The following is an 18399-nucleotide window of genomic DNA, read 5'->3' on the forward strand; positions in this document are numbered from 1 at the left end:
GATCTCTAAGTCAGACGGTATCAAGTTCATCAATTAAAATTAGAAAAAGTTGGTAAAGGCCAATTGTCAAGTCATTTTCTTCATAGAAAAATCCCCATCTCCAGGTATTAGAGATGGATTTATATCCCAGAGGAAAGGGAGAATTTAATCTTCAGATCTCTGTTTTTGAACCATATGACTCTGTATGATGCAGTTAAGCCCTTAAGTCCAAAAAAAATTTTGTATTTATGTTAAGATCTTTACCTAGTTGGAAATACTTGACAAGTTCCATCAGGTAATTAAAAGAATGAAAGGGGGGGGGGGAAGTCTTTGTATTTGTTCTGTGGAAACTTATAAAATGGTCTTTATGCAGAACTCTACTGGATATTTTGTTTGCTTTGAAAAAGGTGACATGATTTTCAGGGCTTGTAAATTTGGATCCTGCTTGTGATGGGCCAGAAGACATAACTTAGTCATCTAAGGTATGTGGTAGAAGAGCCATATGGGCAAATCTAGATCAGTCATTTATTCAGGTGCATTCAGAATCTATGCAGTTGAAGATTTGTGGCTGCCAGTCTGTTGTGTGACAGAAATAACTGTGTGAAAAAAACACTTTTGCCTCCTTTTCCTGCACTGAGGTGTAAACACCTCCTTATTAAAGAGAGATGATAAACCTTTTATGAAGATTCAGTTTCTAAAAATGTTTGTTCATGCCACTTGTGGCCACCTGAAATGCTGGGGTTTCAACCCCAAGCCCCAAATTAAGGTTGACGTAGGGGTGATTCCCACAGCCCTTCACAAAGGAGTGGTGAGTTTACCTTTAGGCTTCTCTCCAGGGTGGGGCCGGCCTGGCAGGGAGAGCCATTGGGTAAAGGAGCCCCAGGTGTCCTGCTTTAAGTAAACAAGGGTCAGGTGTCCCACTGAGGGATAAAATCTGGGACCCCTTGCAGGCAGGGGCAGTGTCTGTCTGTGAGGTGGATGTCCTGTGCAGAGTTCCCTGTTGGGGAAGGACCTCCTGCCTCCCTGGGACTGGGCTCCAGTCAGGTCTGGCTCTTGTAAACATGGGCTGTGTAGAGATTCAGTATGTGGCTTCCTTGGTCTTATGTATTTGGCTTGTTGACTCAGTTGTCTCCTATCCCTTCTATGAGAGACTGCATGTCACCATTTATTCTACCTGTTGTTGGTTGTGTTGTGTTGTTGTTGGGGTCAGTGGGATTGGTGTTGATTATGTATAATCTGACTTGTCTGTACCCTCGGTGCTCACCCATGCACTGACCCTTTTGTATCAAATACAATTTGGTTATTGGTTCATCTTTATGCTGGATGTGTCCTTTATGCTAGGCCTGATAACTGGCAAAACACCACCTCAGCAGATGCTTTTATTGCAGTTAGCATGGGAAGCCAATTGTCTCTCTCCTCTGCATGTGAGCCTTGTGCTCCAGAAAGATGGAGTGTTATGAAAATGGCATAGGAAGTTTGAAAAGCTGTTGTGGTTTCTGTATACATACAGATGAGACAGCTGGAGGTTTTTTTGTACTATCAAATTGCCATCTTTTGCTGAGGGTTATAATGTGAAGGAACGGACATAGACTGAAGTAGTACCGTGGAAAGGCCATTGTTTATTTCAATAAAAGTTCACCATCATTATTTACCAAGGTGAGGTATGGGGAAGGTTGGCTGGTTTTTGGTTTAAGAGCCCAAAATTTAAGGGGACCTTCTCAAGTATATGAGTCAGCTCAGATCTTTGGAGATAGGCAGCTGACAAAGTTTAAGAGAAGGCCACTCCCAGCATTGGGAAAGCTCAGTAGCCCTGTTGTTCAGGAGTACAGGTTTGTGTTGCACAACAGCAAAACCAAAAGCTTGGCCAAACCCATTGATGAGCAAGAGTTTATCATTCTTATTGAAATAGATTGGAAGATGGCATAAAACACAATGTGCTCATGCCTTGCAAGCTGAGGTAGTTCAGATGTGTGAAACTACTTGATTCATAAAGGGGATGATTGAAAGTGCAGTCAAAGTAAACCGAGAACTGGGGCTTCACAGTCACAGGAGCTGAGTGGCAAATCTGTATAGGGAAGATTGGGGAAGTAGTTGATGACTCACTGCCCATCCTTCTGAACTCACAGCCATTACTTGCTAGAAAAAAAATGAAGATACTTTCTCAACAGATAGCTGGCTTGTAATGTTCCTGCCTTCTGAGATTTCTACTTTCAACAGATGAAGGACATATGTTTCACTCTTGAAGTTAGGAGTGTGTGCTCTGCTGTTTTATTTGAGGCTCTCTTTTTTTGGTCATTTAACTACTTAAAGTTCGGGGCAGAACCTAGTTGTGAATGTGAATTTTTAATGAGAGCCTCTTTGAAGGAGTATTTTAGTAAGATGCACAGGGAATACCTTTTCATGTAGGAGTTAGTTGCTGTTGTGTTTTACAAAGCTTGAGGAGCCTGACTGGAAGTACTCTATTCTGAAGCCTTAATGAGCAGATTCACAAAAGCCTTAATACATAACGTCTGCTAGTCTACAAATGCCAGGCTTTATCTAGTGTGTGTAGAATTGCTCTTCTGACATAAACGCAGCCTAGCTGAGAGATAGAAGCAAATGTGTGGAAAGCTGGGGTAAAATATGTCATTTATCTCAATAAAGGTAATGGTGGTAGTTTCTTGTGCAGCACTTGATGCAAGGGTAGTCACATAGCAGACAGGTGGGCAACAAATAGAAATGGAGTGGAAAGAAGTCCACAGAAAATAAGTGACTACTGCTCTTTCCCTATGTGGAACACAGCACAACCTTAAAGGGGAGGCATTGAAATGAAACTCAGAGAAAAATAATAAAATATTCTGACTACACAAGCTTTTGAAATAAGTGTTCTGTTCAGTTGAGGGTGGGGGAATGGGCAAGGAGTCTTGGGAACAGTGTTGATGGGTGGGTTTAGTAGAGAAGACACAGTCTGCCTTCTCTTTGGTAGGTTTGGGGATGTTTTCAATTTGGTTGAGTCCAGGTTGAGGTTTCAAGTCTGTAAATTGTAGTAACCCTCTGCTTTAAGCTGTACATTGTTTTTCAGTTTTTGAATTGTGAAGGGCATTGGACTCTCTGTGGGTTAAACTTGGCCAATAAAAATTCCCTCCTCAATCTATTAAGGAATTTAAGTGACATGAGGTTTATTTCTTTAACTTATTTTGGGTTAAGCTGGCAAACTTTTTCATTATTCACAAAACCTTGAGGAGCTGACTCTTGAAAAAAGAAAATGTTCTCATGCACAGGCTCTGGTATGCCAAGCTTTCACTCATAACAGATTTTTATGATGCAAATTATAAACTTAAGAAAAGTAGAGTTTATAGTGGAAAGAATGACAGAGCTTTAATTACAGCTGTGCTATAATAGAGCAGTTCATAGTGAGCTGCCGACCATCTAAACTGCACTATAATCTACAGTCAGAACATCTTGGATTTAGCCTCACGAGCAGTGTCATTGCAAGTGCCTTGCTTGTGAACTTGCTGGTTTATATGTTATTCTGCTGTACAGTTTCATGGTTGAGGTGTTTATCTCTTCTGTACTAAAGATGATTGTTTATGATTAGGTGCTTAGCCAGATGTGGGGAAGGGGAAGAGATGGCTGGTTGACTTCAGGTGTAGACAATTCTGAACACTAAGAACAGACTCCAAAAATACATGTTAATCTTGCCAGGAGAGGGGACAGTAAGTTCTGCATCTCTGCTGTTATTGTTCAGTCTTGGTTTTGTTATGTAGGTTTTGTGAGCTTAGGCAGAATTGCTTAGAGTTGTGAACTTAATTGTTAAACGGAGGCAGTTTATCTGTAGCAGGAGAGCAGATTTTGAGTTTGTTGTTTTGAAACTTGGATGTTGTTGCTTGGCACCGAGTGATAGTGTCCCATTTCAGAGATAAAATAATATTCTACCTTCTACGTTTCACAAGCCTATATTGCTGCTCAAGAGCGTGAAAGCATCATCTATTCTCCCTTGCTCCCAGCTTTCGTTGCCTTCTCACCCACAAAACTGATTGTATCTTCTGAGAGTTATGAAGTGTAAACACACTTCAGGTTTTGTACCTTGGGCCTACCTTCAAACAGCCCAACAGTAAGGCACAAAGCTGTGAGACGGTGGCTTTGTATGAATCTTTCCTTTTTATTTGCTTAAGGCAGTTCCCCCCCCCCCTCGTTTTGAGTGTCTGCATAATTCAAAGTGAATCGTTGTTTTTGTTAACAAAGTAAATTGTTATTTGAGTGAATGTGTATCCTTCATTTTTATATGCAGTGTCTGTATGAGGATGTTGTAACTGAGATGCAAGAGGGAGCACGGTGTAAAGATTGTCTACGTCCTGGTGGAATATAAGAGCACAAAACCAGTTAGGAGAGTAGTAATGTAGCTGGCTGTGGGTTAAATAGCAGACAGAGGAAAAAGAGGGGAGGATACCGAAAAAGCTGATCTTGCTGAAGCTTTGGAATGCTGAATCCAGGGGTGGGGAAGTAGGGGTGGTTTGGGAATATTCTCAAGCCTTTGTTAAATGTTTTTGCAGTTGGAAACCATGTGAATCCCTGAGCCTCAAGCTGTGTTTATTCCTCTCTCTCTTTTTCACCTTTAATTTTTCCAGCTGAAAAGCCAGATGATTGACACTTTTTTTTTTTTTTTTTTTTTTGGCCCTCTGCTTCATACAGTCAGCAAGAAGAGACAGTAATATTCTGTGTTTCTAAAGACAGGTCTCTGCCTCCTAAGTCTTGTCTTTATCTCACAAAACAATTATTTTCTTTAGCTACCCTGAAGACTCATCTGGATCCAGTTTGTAAAACTTCTGTAATATGACTGCATGTGTTTAGGTGAGGAGTTATGGCTAGTGATACTCTAAATGTCTGGATTTTAAAAGCTCTTTTAGTTTGAGGCTGTGTTTTTGAATAAGGGGAGGCTCCTGCAGGTAATCAAGTAGCTGTTGGTAGTGAAACTGTCCCAGGAAATTAAGGCCCAGAGATTTGATTTTTGGGAGCTTCTGCAGAAGTGGGTTAAATGGGAGATTGGATTTAGGGCAAAAAAGGAATAGCTGCTTTACAAACTTACCTCTCTAAATTCAGTGAAGCGTGCATACTTTCTTTTTCTCTTGAACTGTATGTACTCCGTTCATGTGTAGGCTAAGCAGAGGAAATGCAAGTCATCCACAATGGTGTATCTGTTTGCATGTGAAAGCAAATTAAGGCTCAGTTTACACATGTCTTATCATTGTGCTGCAGTATGATTTAAATTCAGTGGTGGTGAAATGGATTCTCATGTGGTTGGTATGTCCGGTAAGGGTAAGGTTCAGTTAGAACAATGTTCAGAAATCGTATTAATGAAGCTGAAGGGTAGGGTAATGGACTGGTACTATTTCAGATAGAAAACTTTAAGTTCATCCCCTTAGTAACTTTCAGTTAATTTTACTGAGAATAGAGGTTGGTTTTTCAAGGAAAAAGAAAGAAATGTTTGTGGGATTTCTGTAAAGTACAAGTACTGTGGCATCAGCCACTATTATTTTGTTTGAATTACATGGTTTATTTTGAGGTAGCAAAACAGCTTTTAGAGTTCCATAATTGCATAGCAAAGTGGCATCTGCTTTATTGGCTTTATCAAACTTTCAGCAACTCACACAGTATGGGATTATAAATTTTTAGTCAACCCATTATATTCTTAGTTGGATAAAACATTTAAATTAAAACAAACAGCTAACTTTACTGGCCACACTTTCAGTCTATGTCTATTTACATACCTTATCCTAGATGGCATAATCCAGATCCAGAAAAGAAAGGTTTCTTTCTAAATACAAGACACTGAGGTTTTTACCAGACCCTGGAGTTGTTATTTTTAATCTTGCTGCTTTCCTTTCCAGTTTAGCCCTACAGATGTCTGTGTGCTGCACTTTTCCAAGTCTCCTGTTTCTTCCTGTCACTCAGATACTGTTAGACCCTATGTATCAGATTAGGCTCTCTAAGGCACTCCTGGATGGCTAGTGACTTGGGCTGCATGTACAATACAGATTTTTTTCATTTAGAATATGGGTGGTGGAAATCCTGCAAGTTAAAATGAGCTTGTTCCCCTGGAAGGCTGAATGGATTTGTTTCCTTTGTGCACTTTATGGATATGAATCCTTACTAAGGATTTATCCTGGATCTCTTCGTTCTGCCTCTTAAACCTATGCTGCCTTGTGTAATATAATTCAAGTTTTCTTAGATGAAAAGAAGAAAAGGAAGAGCAAATCTGACTCTAACCTATTGGTTAAACTCTTGTGAAAAAGCAAGTCCCAGCCTCTCCTAAAGAACAATTTTAAATGGTATCGTAGTAACACTCTTGCAAAACAGAGACACACACCATTAAAACCTTAAAGAGCAAACAAGACCTCCCTCCCTGTCATGAAACTGTCTAACTCTGCCATATTCTCTTTTTCCTTCTCTGTACAGCCAGTAGTAATTCTGTAATAACGTGTATTTGAAAACCTGTATATCTAATGTGAGTCATGTGTTCAGGATAATGAAATTCCAAGCTAAATGTGGGTCTCTGATTTCTGTTGAAGTTGGCTGCAATGAGGCTTTTTGTAAATTACTTGTCTGGGCTTGCATGTCTTGCCTTGCATAAATAGTGTGTTCTGTTATTTTATGCTGTATTAGGTGCCTGTGAGGTTGTGCTCTACTGGCTTTGATAGGGTGTTTGAAAAACCATCACTTCAGCGTTAAGCAGCCCACACATTCTTCAAGTTGTAATGCTTCATTCATCTTTGTCGTGGTGCTACTGTGTGTTAACTTATTAGTACAAGTCATATATTCATTTTAGTTATGGACTTTTAAAACAGGATTAAACTTGGGTTTGTTTTTCTGCTAAGGTATCAAATGACTCTAAGTGTTCTGGTAAGAGACTAATTTTTAAACACTGAAATGTTAAGAAGGATATCTGGTAGAATAATTCTTGCTACAACGTCCTTGACGTTTCTAGAAGTTAAATCAGTTCTGAAGCCTCTCTTCATTCACCAAATTTTTTTCAAAAAATCAACCAACCAAAACCCAAACAACTAAACAAAAAACTGAAGGCTATTCAAAAACCCTAAGGAAAAATTTAAATACGAGAGATAAGTTGTTTTATTCTCATGTTTAGCTTTTATTGATGTCATCTTCCAGTTCCTTCCCAGCCAGGCAGGCTAGAAGTTTGTCTTCATTTTTGATATTACTGTATAAAAAGTTTAACTTCTAACTTAATCCCAGAATTCGGACTTTGTGACCTTTGGAAGCCAGTTCTTAATTAGAAGTTTGTCTTGGACGTGATCCAAGTGCCTTCTCTGAAGTTAAATCCTAATATGATACATTAGAAGAGAGGAGAATTTGCTGGAGGAGAGGAGATAACATAAATCATTGGGGTAATTTTGCAAATCTTACAGTATAGTCTCAATGTTTACAATTTAACTGAATGTTTGCAGTGCATATCCTGTCCATGTCCTGGAAAAGATGGTTCGGTTAAGGGGAGGCGCAGCGTTGGGGGGAATGTGTAGTGGGTGTACTTGGACGTGTATATACCAGTAGAGAACAGGAAGGTAATTGCCAGAGAGAAGATGTCCCAGCAGCAAACAGTTCCACGTCTGTATATATTTTTCCTAAACTGAGCAAAGCAAAGAAAAATCTGGAGTATTTACCTGGAATTTCAGGCTGTAGCTTCTTAATTGCCTTTAAACTTTTGTCCCTAGACTGAATAGGCCGATAATCATTGATGCAGCCTGTGTGTAAAGGTAGTAAAATGCCTCCAGATAAGAAGAAGGCTTTTGCTTGTGTTATCAGGATAAATTGTATGGTATTGCTTAGGGAGAAAGATGTGACAAGAAGGGAGGGTGGTCCCATCTCCTCTCTACTTGTGAATGCTGGGGAGAATAGATTTCAACCTAGCTGGGCCTCACTGGAGGTCTGTGAAAACATTGAGATAAGCAATGATTGGGAATCTTGCTTTATGTTTCTTGGCTCGTGAACTTACCCCTTGGCCTATACAGCAGGGCGCCAACTCCCGCTAACAGGATGAGTCAAGAGAAGTCAAATACCCTGCAGAGTCAGGTATCACGCCACCACATACAAATAATTGTCTCGTGTTTTGACTGCATATTTCTGTTTTACCACTTTTTTATTTTTTCAAAATGTCATGTCTTGAAGAACCAGAATGGAGCCACAATTTGTGTGCAATCCGGGAAGCCTAGGCTGCAGACTAGATGGAAAAAATAATAATTTGTTTAAAATCTCACGTTATATTTTATCATTCCCTTTCCATCTTCTTGCTTCAAAGTCAGTTCAGCATATTTGAAAAACCTACAGCTAGTAAAACTACTGGGAAAGAAGAGATCTGTTTTCAGTTAAACGTTTCTGTACTTGTAGCTCCAGTATCATGTTTGGATTGATGCCTCACTTATAGGGCTGGGAGCATTTTAAAAATACAGCTCCAGAAGCTACCCACGGAATTTGGTTTTTATTTCCCTTGTTAGGCAAGTAATTGCTAGATTGGCAGTAGATTTCTTTGTTGTAAAATCCAGATCGCTGAAAGTAGCCATTGTGAAAGACTGAAGCAACCCCACAGCACCCCCCAGTGAATTCTCTTCATCTTGCTGTAGGATGGTTTGCAAATGTGCAAGCAGTGTTGCTCATTCTGAGAGTAATGTGAAGTGTCCTTAGGATTAATTGGGGTTTATGCTGCTAAACTGTGCAACTGGGATGGGTTGGCGGGAGCAGTTGGTTTCACAGGTTGATTGGTGACTTTTTGCTTGCTTGTCTTAAAGAATCTTGTGTTTGGTGGGACAGTGGAGAACTGCACAACCCAAGTGAGCTGTTAGAAACAAAGAAAATGCTGTCTTTTAAGGAGGAAGATTTTGGAAACAATCCAAAATTAACATGAACTAGTTTTTAGTGTTGGTCTACTGCATTATCTTGTATCTTTTCATGCCTTTTTCCTATTTGGAGTTTTCTCTGCTTCTGTAGAAAGTCTGTAGGAGTAGTAAAGTTGACTGCATGTCTAACTTGTCCTCTGACCTAATACAGGTTATGCTGCAGGTCTATTCTCACAGGATTTTTCATCAGGCATTTTGTTTTCTGGATATGAGCAGTTGGAACCTTTGACTTTTTGCAGCATCTAGACCCCTCTGCTCAAGTATCTCCCCATTTTGTATTCTTATGTTTTACGTTCCTTGCTGTAGTGATTTGCACTTGTCTTCATAGCAGTTACATGTGTTTTCTCTATATTAACACTTCTGTTTTAACAAACATTAACTGTAGTTGACCAAAGACAGCCTTCTGCAAATAAAGACACCTGAAGTGTTCTCTCACTTAGCGAAGCATTGATAATCCCAAAACGTGGGAACGTTTTGTTTTCCGCTTTTATGCACACTCTGTGGTTGGTTGTTTGGCTTGTGCATAAGAAAGATTTGAGAGATTGTTGCAGATGTTACATATCCCTTCTGTGGAGCCCTTTGCTCCAGTTTGTTCTTTAAAGAATCCACTGAGAGTAGGAACCGAGACTGCTGTATTGATTTCTCATCACCTGCATGTAACTGTTTTAGTTAATTAAATATCCTATAGAATCTTATTAATTGTTAATTGTATTTTGTGGGTGTCAAAGATGAGCTGAACAAATCAATAAATTTCAAGTTCCTGCTTTGTCTCAGTGGGTATTTCTCCTTTTCCATTGTGCAGGAACCAGGGATTGAGTCCTGGTTGTGGCTTTCTATGCACAAGACATGCGCACCAAATGTTTTTAGCAGTTTTATTTGCAGGAAGGATTGGGTTTTGTCGTGGATTTTGTTGGTTTTTAAAATACTAGTTTTACCTTGGAAGTGATGATGAGAGAGAAGCTCAGAAGAGGTTACTCTGTTAAGATGATCAGGAGAGGCCAAGCGGACCACAGAACCATCAAGCTGCAGGGACAGAATGGGACTGCACAGCGTCTACTGAGTGTTTGCTTTCAGACTCCGTAGCCATAGACAGGCATTTTCAAACATTTTGAAGAGATTTCAGAAAATTTTACATGTTCATTTGTGCTTTATTTTTGCATTAGAACTGTTGCTCTCTTACCCTTCTGATACCATGATTTAAATTTTCAGAGCCTTTGAGAAGGTACAAATCTTACCACAGCGATGTTTATAGTACCTCAAGTGAAAGTCCATCTGTTATTTCTTCAGAACCGGATTTCAGACAAGGTAAGACCTGTGTTTAAAAACAAAACTAACCAAACAACACACACCCCCACACCCCCACCCAAGCCAACCAATCAACCAAACAGAAAACCTAAAGAAAAAAGTTCAAGATGAAAAATAGACCCCAAAAGTATGAAGTTAAATCTTTAGTAGGAGGCTTCATAATTACCACTAATACGAAGTTGTAAGATGATCTCATGTAATTACAGCATTGTGTACAGTTCAGCATAATTGGCACTCTGTTCAAAAATGAGTTTGAAATTTAGCACTCTGAAAGGGAACTTGGTAGGAAAAGCTGGAAATGGTTAACTTTTTAGTGGAGCGCTTGTTTTAAATAGCGTGCTGTCCAAGTTGTTTTAGTATACAATAACTACAAATTGCAAAAGCTTTTAAGAGGTGGAGGCAAACCATTTGATGAAAATGAGGAAAGAAAGCAACAATTGGGAAGCTATAGCTGTACTGTAGCAGCTATTCCATACACAGAGAATTCCAACCCAGCCTCCCTGTACTTGCTGTGCTCTCAACCTTCCTTGTCTTTGTCCATCCTCCTACTTACTGAGCCAGAAGCTTAAGGAGTAGCAACAAGTAGCAAGTCTCCTGTAACACATTTAACTATATCTATATAAACGGGGCTGTATGTTCTGCAAGAGCTCTCCTACTACCTCTGTTAATTGAGGGTACAGTAAGAGATGATAGTGAAATTATTTGCAAAATCAAACTCTTAAGTGTAGTATCTCAGGTGCTGCTGCAGAAAGATGTACCGGTAAAAGAGATAACCATTACAAACAGAATAGCAGGTTAGTATATTGCCAAAAGGAAGAAAAAAAATCAAAAAATCTTTTTTTGTGTTATAAGTAGTAGCCAGATTCCCAGGACAAAAATTAAACATAGGATCTCAGCAATGTATATATTGGTTTCTTAACTCCCCTCTTGTGAACTGGATGCGTAATTGCTTTACCTAGCTGCTCTGTTTCTGTTCTGGAGGAGTGTTTTATATGATGTCTCTACCAGGCATGCATCTCAACTCACAGCTGACAAAAATGTGAGAAGGTGTCTATGCAATTGTGTGGGGTCTTTTTTTAATTGTTTCTTTTAGGCCTTCCTTAGTATTAGTCTTCAAAGGGCTTATGTAGTGCAGCTGTTTCGTTGCGTGGAACTGCAAGATTGCTTTGAAAACTGAAATCAACATCATAATGCTAGTTTGTCTAATACTGTAATGTCATTGTACAGAATGCAGGAATCTGATTCCTTCTGAGTAATCTCATATGACTGATAAATCCTTGATCTTTAGGCGGGATTACTCTCTGTGCTTTGTTGCCCAATCAGGTATTAATTTGTCTTTTGGTTTGCTAGTGAGAAGAAATGAAGGTTTCAAGAGAGATGATGCTAGTGGTGCTTTGCCAGGTGCTGATGATATCTCCACATCAAGTCAAGCTAATTCTCAGAGGGCAAGGTAAACCCTGTAGAAACACTATGTTCTTGGAGTGCTTTGTATCAAAGTATTCTAAATCTACAAGTGAATTTTTCACTCTCATCCTAGCTTCCATTTAAGGTTAAAAAAATCGTATATTATACTTGAAAGAAAATAGCATTTCAGAATTACATATTGCAGTCTGAAGTAAAAGTCTCATGATGCCTTGTGATGTAGAGGTAAGTATAGCAGTTAGGAGTTCAAATTCAGTTCCCATATTTAATGAAGACTGGATTGTACTCTCTCGAGATGCTGTATCTGTCAGGTCAGGGGCCACGTTCTGCTTTGAAATATTTAATTATTTTTATTTTCATTATCCTTTTCTAAAATAAAGTTTGGAAAATATTGATGATAATGATATAGACTATCTTTTTATCATTTAATAAGGAAACGATCGCATGCTTATCTGTTTGAAATAAGCCAAAAGCCAAAAATATGCTTATCTGTTTGAAATAAGCCAAAAGCCAAAAATATGCTTATCTGTTTGAAATAAGCCAAAAGCATTTGGTTGTTCTGGCAAACTCTCAGTATATGTTGTTGTGTTTTGGAAATTTTTTATATACCTCAGCAAGCCAATTCAGTAACAGTTTATGCTTTTTGAAATTTGTTTTGATGTGGTGTGTATTTGAATGTTATGTCAGTGAGTTTTATTTTTTCAAGTGCTGTTCATCAATATTGCTTTAAAAAGTAGGTTCTGCTTTTTACATCACCTTAATATAGCGTCTTTGTGCAGCAGAAGCATATCTTGCCATATTTTTACATTTTGAGTGGTTCCATTCTAAATGTTTGAGAATTTTTACTGACATTGACCTCTTTGAAGGAAAATTTTCTAGTCTCTGCTAGACACTGGGTCACCTTGGCATATTTTATCAAAATCATTCAAATAATTTTTGTAGTAAGGGAAGAAAAAAAAACCCAGACAGACACATGTTTTCCCCCTCTTCTCTCACCATGTTATAACAAAGCCTTGTTTCAGCAGTTTTCTGCTTTGTTTGAGGTAGTTCCACAGAAAGATTGCTGCTGTGCTCAGTAGTTTAGGATATTTATATGTTTTTGGCATAAGTTGGATGGGAATCCTGCTCAATCACATTAAAGAGAGGTGTCTCAAGATTGGAACTGTTTCAGGTGATGTGGCAAGCCTGTCATTTGTGTCCTCCGTGTTTGTTTAACATACAAAGTGATGTGCATGAGCAGGGCTTTGAACATGGAGATGAAAATAGATGAACATCTGCTTCTCGCACTGTATTGTGTACCTTAAATGGGTCTGAGTAAGGCAGGGTCTCAGATGAGCTGTATCTGATTGCACATGAGCAAGAGAACAGTTACTTGGAAATCTCACAGCTTTCAGCAATCTGCTAAGCAGCTGCATTGGTTTTCTTACTACTTCCACTTTGCCTGAAAAATGTAAAGTCATTTATAAATTTATATATTGGCTTTTTACAGGGGAGAAGGATTTAGGCATTGCTTAGATGGGTCAACACTGCTTTGTTGGCAGGAATATGGTCTATTCATATTCTGACAGTGTGTGTTAAATTGCAGTGTCCAAGCAATTTTAGAAATCCAGCCTGTCTTGACGTAAGATTTTTGGCTAGTGTGTGAGACTTTTGGGGCAAATTTTACAAGGACTCAGGTTACAATTTTATGTGCCATGTAACCCCATTAAAAGCTGTAAATTTCTGCTTTGCATTTTATGCTGGTTTAGCACCACGCTAAAATGGCAAAGCTGGCTATTATTACTGTTGGGTACAGGAGGAGTATATAGCTTTCTTAACTTACTTGCCATTGGTTGTTTTCTTTCTTTTGGTGAATACTGCTAAGTCAACCTTCATTCTTTGACTTGAACCCAGGAAAGTTGCAAGTTCAACACTGTAGCTATGCTTCAAAATAAAACAGTAATTTGTGGATGCTGATAGAGAACTTTTGTTTCCATTTCTGAAACATTTTCTAAATAGAAAATAGTGTGTGTGTATGTAAATGAGTCACATTGCTGTAAATTAATCGGGCCTATTATGCAAGTGAAAATGTCATGGTAAAAGACTACATACTTATGGGTTTTTTTACTTTTGTTTTACTTCATATTGCTCTTGTTAAGGCTGGTACCTTTAGTGGACATAATTTGTATATGTGTAAAATCTAGAAGGAAAATATTGTAACTGCAGCATAGATTTATTTGTTGTGCTTAGCAATGGAATTTTACATGTATGTAACCATACAGTGTTACTTCAAGACAATTTTTTTTTTTTAATCTCCTGTTTCTGCTTGGCCTCTTCTCTGTAGCTTTGCTAATAGATATCACTGCACTTGCACAAAAACGTCCACAAAAATTTTCAGAATTGTTCCCTCATTTCATAAGGTGAAAAAGCTGCTTTTTTTTTTTTTTTTTAAGTACTAAACTAGTAAATATATCCAAGATGGAAAAATGAGGCCGAAGACCTGAAAGCTAGTGTTACTAGCTTTTTTTGTAGACCTGTTGAGAAACAGGAAAGCAGCCACCAGCAGAATCTGGTCATAAAATAACAGTTAATATCTCTGTTACTATATGAGCTGCATAGAAAACAGTGCACGTGCACTCTCTGTGTTTCTCCAACAGCTGTTAAAACTTCCCAGTGCTGAAAAGTATAAAGAGGAATACCATCAAAGATGGTAGATGGTTAAGCAGGGAGATTTCTGAGAAAAATAATTTAATCCAGAATTTTGCATGTTGCTGCTTTAAAATGTCCTGGACTACAGAGACCATGGCTTTCATAACTTTAGACACGTAAGCTCTCAAAGTCAAACTCTTAGTAACAAGTAGTTTGAAGGAGCAGATTCTCAGAGTTTACTTTTTTTGGCCAATTGTTTGATTTCAGGGTTTGGGGAAGTATATGCAATTTAATCCATTACTTGAATTCCATCAGCACTTGGCAGGATTGTTCAGTGTTTTTCTCGGTGTTCAGAGGTACCATCTGTAATTCAATACATACTGTTCCTGTGGCATATTCTTATAGTCAGTCAGCTTAATCATCCACAGAATTATCCTTGTCAAAATGAGTTGTAAATCAAATAGGAGGATTTGGATTTGAAGGAGTCTACTGCGAGTATTTAAAAAAAAAAAGAAAAACCCTAAAAAAAAAAACCAGTGAAGCTGTTCAGAGTTATCAACCAGCATGACTTGTGCTGTTTGGGTGGGCTGGCCTGCTCTTAAACTAGAAGCCATAGGTTTTTCAGTAGTACAATTCAGAGTACACTCAAACCCTTCGTGTAGACTGTGACTTATCCTTTAAACTTCTTGGAATACTTTCCTCATGGTAATGAATACTTGTGTCTGTGTCTTTGCTTCTCCTATTCTGTATTTGTCTTTTTTTTCTTTACCTTTTTTCTTTTTTCTTTTTCTTCCTTTACTGTTTCTTCCTTTACTGTTTCTTCCTTTTTCTTTCTAGGAGCAGCAGCTGACATGGATCTCTTCCTTCTGTTGCCTTTTTCTTCCACTAGATTTCATTTCCATATCTTCCTACCTTAGAGGCATCCGTCTTTCTCAGTCTATTCCTGACCTTTCCACTGCACTAATCATTAGAGAATGCCTACCTGCTTCTCTTCTTCCAGCTTCCTTCTCTGATCCAATACCTGCAAATTTCTTGGTAAGTACATTAGGTGAGGAGTTAATTCTCTTCCTCTTTTATGGGAGTCAGTCTTCCAGGTGACTGCTCACCTACCATCTTCAGGTTAATAAGTAACTTTGAGATTCTGATTTGCAGTTCAGACATTGATGAAAATACAGAGTAGCAGCCACGTACTTGTCTGATGAAGTACCGTAGGAAACATACTTTTATGATGTTATCTGCTAGAAATGTAATTCGGAAATTTTTTTTGGTTGGAGTAACAGTGCTTGCATGTTCTTGAACTTCACGGAAGAGCTCTGCCTGTATCTGTCAGCAGGATCTCCCTTTCTGTCCAGTGAGAAATGGATTCCTTGCCTTGGAACTGAAGAGTGAATCATGCTGATACCCTCCATAGAAAACTGACAGTCTGACCAAGCCCAAGTTAGTTTTACTTATTCAGGATGCTGAAGCAAGCTGATTTCTGGTTGCTGATAGTGCTTATATACTAGGTTATGAAAATTTTTAAACCATTAGATTTTTGAGCTGCTTCTCCAGACACCCCACACCCACTCCAATTTTCAGATAAATTAATACATATCAATGAAGATAATAAACCAACATAATTATAATACTTCACGTGGTAACAGTGTTTCTATTGCACAGAACTGTATGTTATTAAAAAGGCAAAGTTTTCTTATGCAGTAGGGGATTTCACATTAGCAAGTGTTTTCAGATACAGCTAGTTGCAACATGTCTATCTTTTTCATGTCATCGCTGATAATTCATAGATATTTATGTACAGAAAGTGTTTGGTTTTGTTTTATTTCAGAGCCCATCCTTAGACCTTGATCTGTAGGGTGCTCATGGGTGTATTTAACTTAGTTCATTGTGAATATTCCCACGTATGTCAATCTTAATAAGCTTTCTCCTGGTGAAAAGCTAAGCATGTGCACAAGTCTTTGCAGGTCTGAGGCCTTTTCTCATTACTTTATCCTTTTAGGTGTACATTATTATTAAGTCTGTTGCAGAAAGGAACGGAGGAGGGAGAAGGGAAGCGATACTATGAAAGCCCTGCACAATGGAAAGGATAATGGGCTTACATTAGTACATTTTTCTGTAACTACACTGTATCTTCCCTGAAATGCCATATGAGGACCTTCAGCATTGTTTTGCTCAGTTTGTGGCACTTAAGTGACCTTTTATTGTTTGGACTCTCATGATAACATTACTCTTCTTATTTTAACGCTGGTTTTGTATGCTAACCAATGAAACATTAGTATTTAAAAAAAAAAAAAAAAAGTGGTGCACTGTTCATGCTATTGGCATTCATTAGAAACTGCTGTAAAAATGTGAAAAAAATTTGAAATCACATCCACCAATTAGCATAGACTACTGTCTGGAAAGGTGCATTTTCTTTTAGTTCATTAACTGATTTGTCATTCACCAAACATATCTTTAGGCTCTTTTAAAAAAACAGGTAAATTTAATGTCGAGTCTGGAGATTACTTTTTGCTACAATGGGCTGTAGGTTAGTGTCAGTGAAGGACTTACTCTGCATTTATCTGTATTCCTGAACTTCAGCACAGTGATACACAGGCTTCAAAACACTTTCTTTTCTCTTTTATGTTTTTCATAACTCTAGTGTACCATCTAAAACTGACACTTAGCTTAAAATTGCTAGAAGTGTTTTTTGGTGGATGCAAGTATTGTCAGTTTTCCCAGTCTATTTGTGTTTAAAAATTGTATAGTTATGTTAACAGAGGGAGAGCACTGTTTTTTCTGGTTTAGGACTTCTAAAGAAGCCTTGATTGGTTTATATTTAGTTTGGGGTTTAAAGGTGGTTTTCTGTAAGCATGGGACAGAGGGAGGGGAGTAGAAGTTGGTTTTATTTTTATTGGATTTATTCTTTCTTTGCCCTACTTAACCTCCTGATTTTAAAATAAAAAATTGCTTTTGTTCATCCAAAATGGGACATGGATTTCTTTCCTTCCACAGAGAATAAAGTTGGTAGGACACTTGCGAACCATACCTGCTAAGAAAAGAACTGGAGGATAGGTTGCTGTGTTCTTCAGAAGTACTGATGAGGTTTTTTGTTTGTGTTTCTCTTTTCTTTTTTTTTTTTTTTCCCCTTCATATTATTGATTTAGATGCTTATGCCTCTTTTTTTTTTTTTGTGGTGGCTGTGTATCAACCAAGCCATTCTTAGGAATTTAAAAGAAAAGGGAATTGTTTTCAGCGAAATAAAATGATGGAAACATTAGTATAATTTAGTTTATAGGATGTTGATAAATATATTTATATAAATGTTTCAATCTGTTCTACTCAAGAATCAGGGAATAAATAACAGTGCTGTGCAAAGAGTTCATAAAGAATTGCTGCAGAGAAAGGTGATTGGAGCAATATTTACATAAAGTACACTTATTTTAGTTTTTTCTCTAACAATATCTTTTCGAGCATGCCTTGGTCACAGTCCCTGCTTGAACAGAGAAATTAAGATATTTTCAAACCATTAATTTTTTTTTTTTTCCTTCTGTGTGTTCACTGGTTTTTGTACTGATTCACTAGGTTTGTAGTGCCAAGTATTTTTTTAGACTGCAGCTGGGCCTTTATTTTCACATGAATAAACGACAAGTAGCTGTAGAAGCTTGGCATGTTTGCTCATTTTCTATATTGATGGATTGCTGTAGAGTCCTAACCTCCTGGCTGCTGAATAATTGTTGTGTTTAATGTAGCGTTTAATAACCGGTTTTTGTGTTGTGGGTTTCCACTTAGGTAAGTGCTTAAAGCAGCAGAATCTCTTAGCATACCTGGTTATGTCATTCATCCCCTCTGACTATATGTAGGCAACATGAAGCACCATTTGAAGGCAATCTGATAAATCAAGAAGTGATGCTGAAACGTCAGGAAGAAGAAATGATGCAACTGCAAGCCAGAATGGCACTCAGGCAATCCCGACCTAATCTCTACCCAGGAGATGCAATTAGGTCCTCAATGCTTGACATCACCAGAGATCCGCTGAGAGAAATAGCCCTGGAAACAGCCATGACACAAAGAAAACTGAGGGTAATGCCCTGATCTCAGGTGAACTCTTACTTTCATTGAAACAGAGTCGTGTCTTGACTGAAACTCTTATATGTGGGAATCACAAGCTGGGTCCTGTAATAAACAGTCATCAAGAGATTAA

At 38.2% G+C, this 18399-nt stretch overlaps 1 protein-coding gene across 5 annotated transcripts in view; it reads left to right on the forward strand.

The window, feature by feature from the left end:
• The window catches only part of PTPN13 (protein tyrosine phosphatase, non-receptor type 13), a 111808-nt gene that overhangs the window by 50073 nt on the left and 43336 nt on the right, over positions 1–18399 (forward strand). For 4 of the 5 annotated variants that reach the window (XM_026847680.1, XM_026847682.1, XM_026847681.1 and 1 more), the window contains 3 exons: positions 10074–10169; positions 11520–11619; positions 18059–18278. In XM_026847680.1, coding sequence (XP_026703481.1) covers positions 10074–10169; positions 11520–11619; positions 18059–18278 — 416 coding nt within the window. Of the gene's footprint in view, positions 1–10073; positions 10170–11519; positions 11620–15071; positions 15255–18058; positions 18279–18399 lie in introns of those variants that run through there. The other variant, XM_026847684.1, reaches the window with a different exon arrangement.

Source organism: Athene cunicularia (genome assembly GCF_003259725.1).
Source record: "Athene cunicularia isolate RWA chromosome 4 unlocalized genomic scaffold, athCun1 chr4_part2, whole genome shotgun sequence".
NCBI lineage: Eukaryota > Metazoa > Chordata > Aves > Strigiformes > Strigidae > Athene > Athene cunicularia.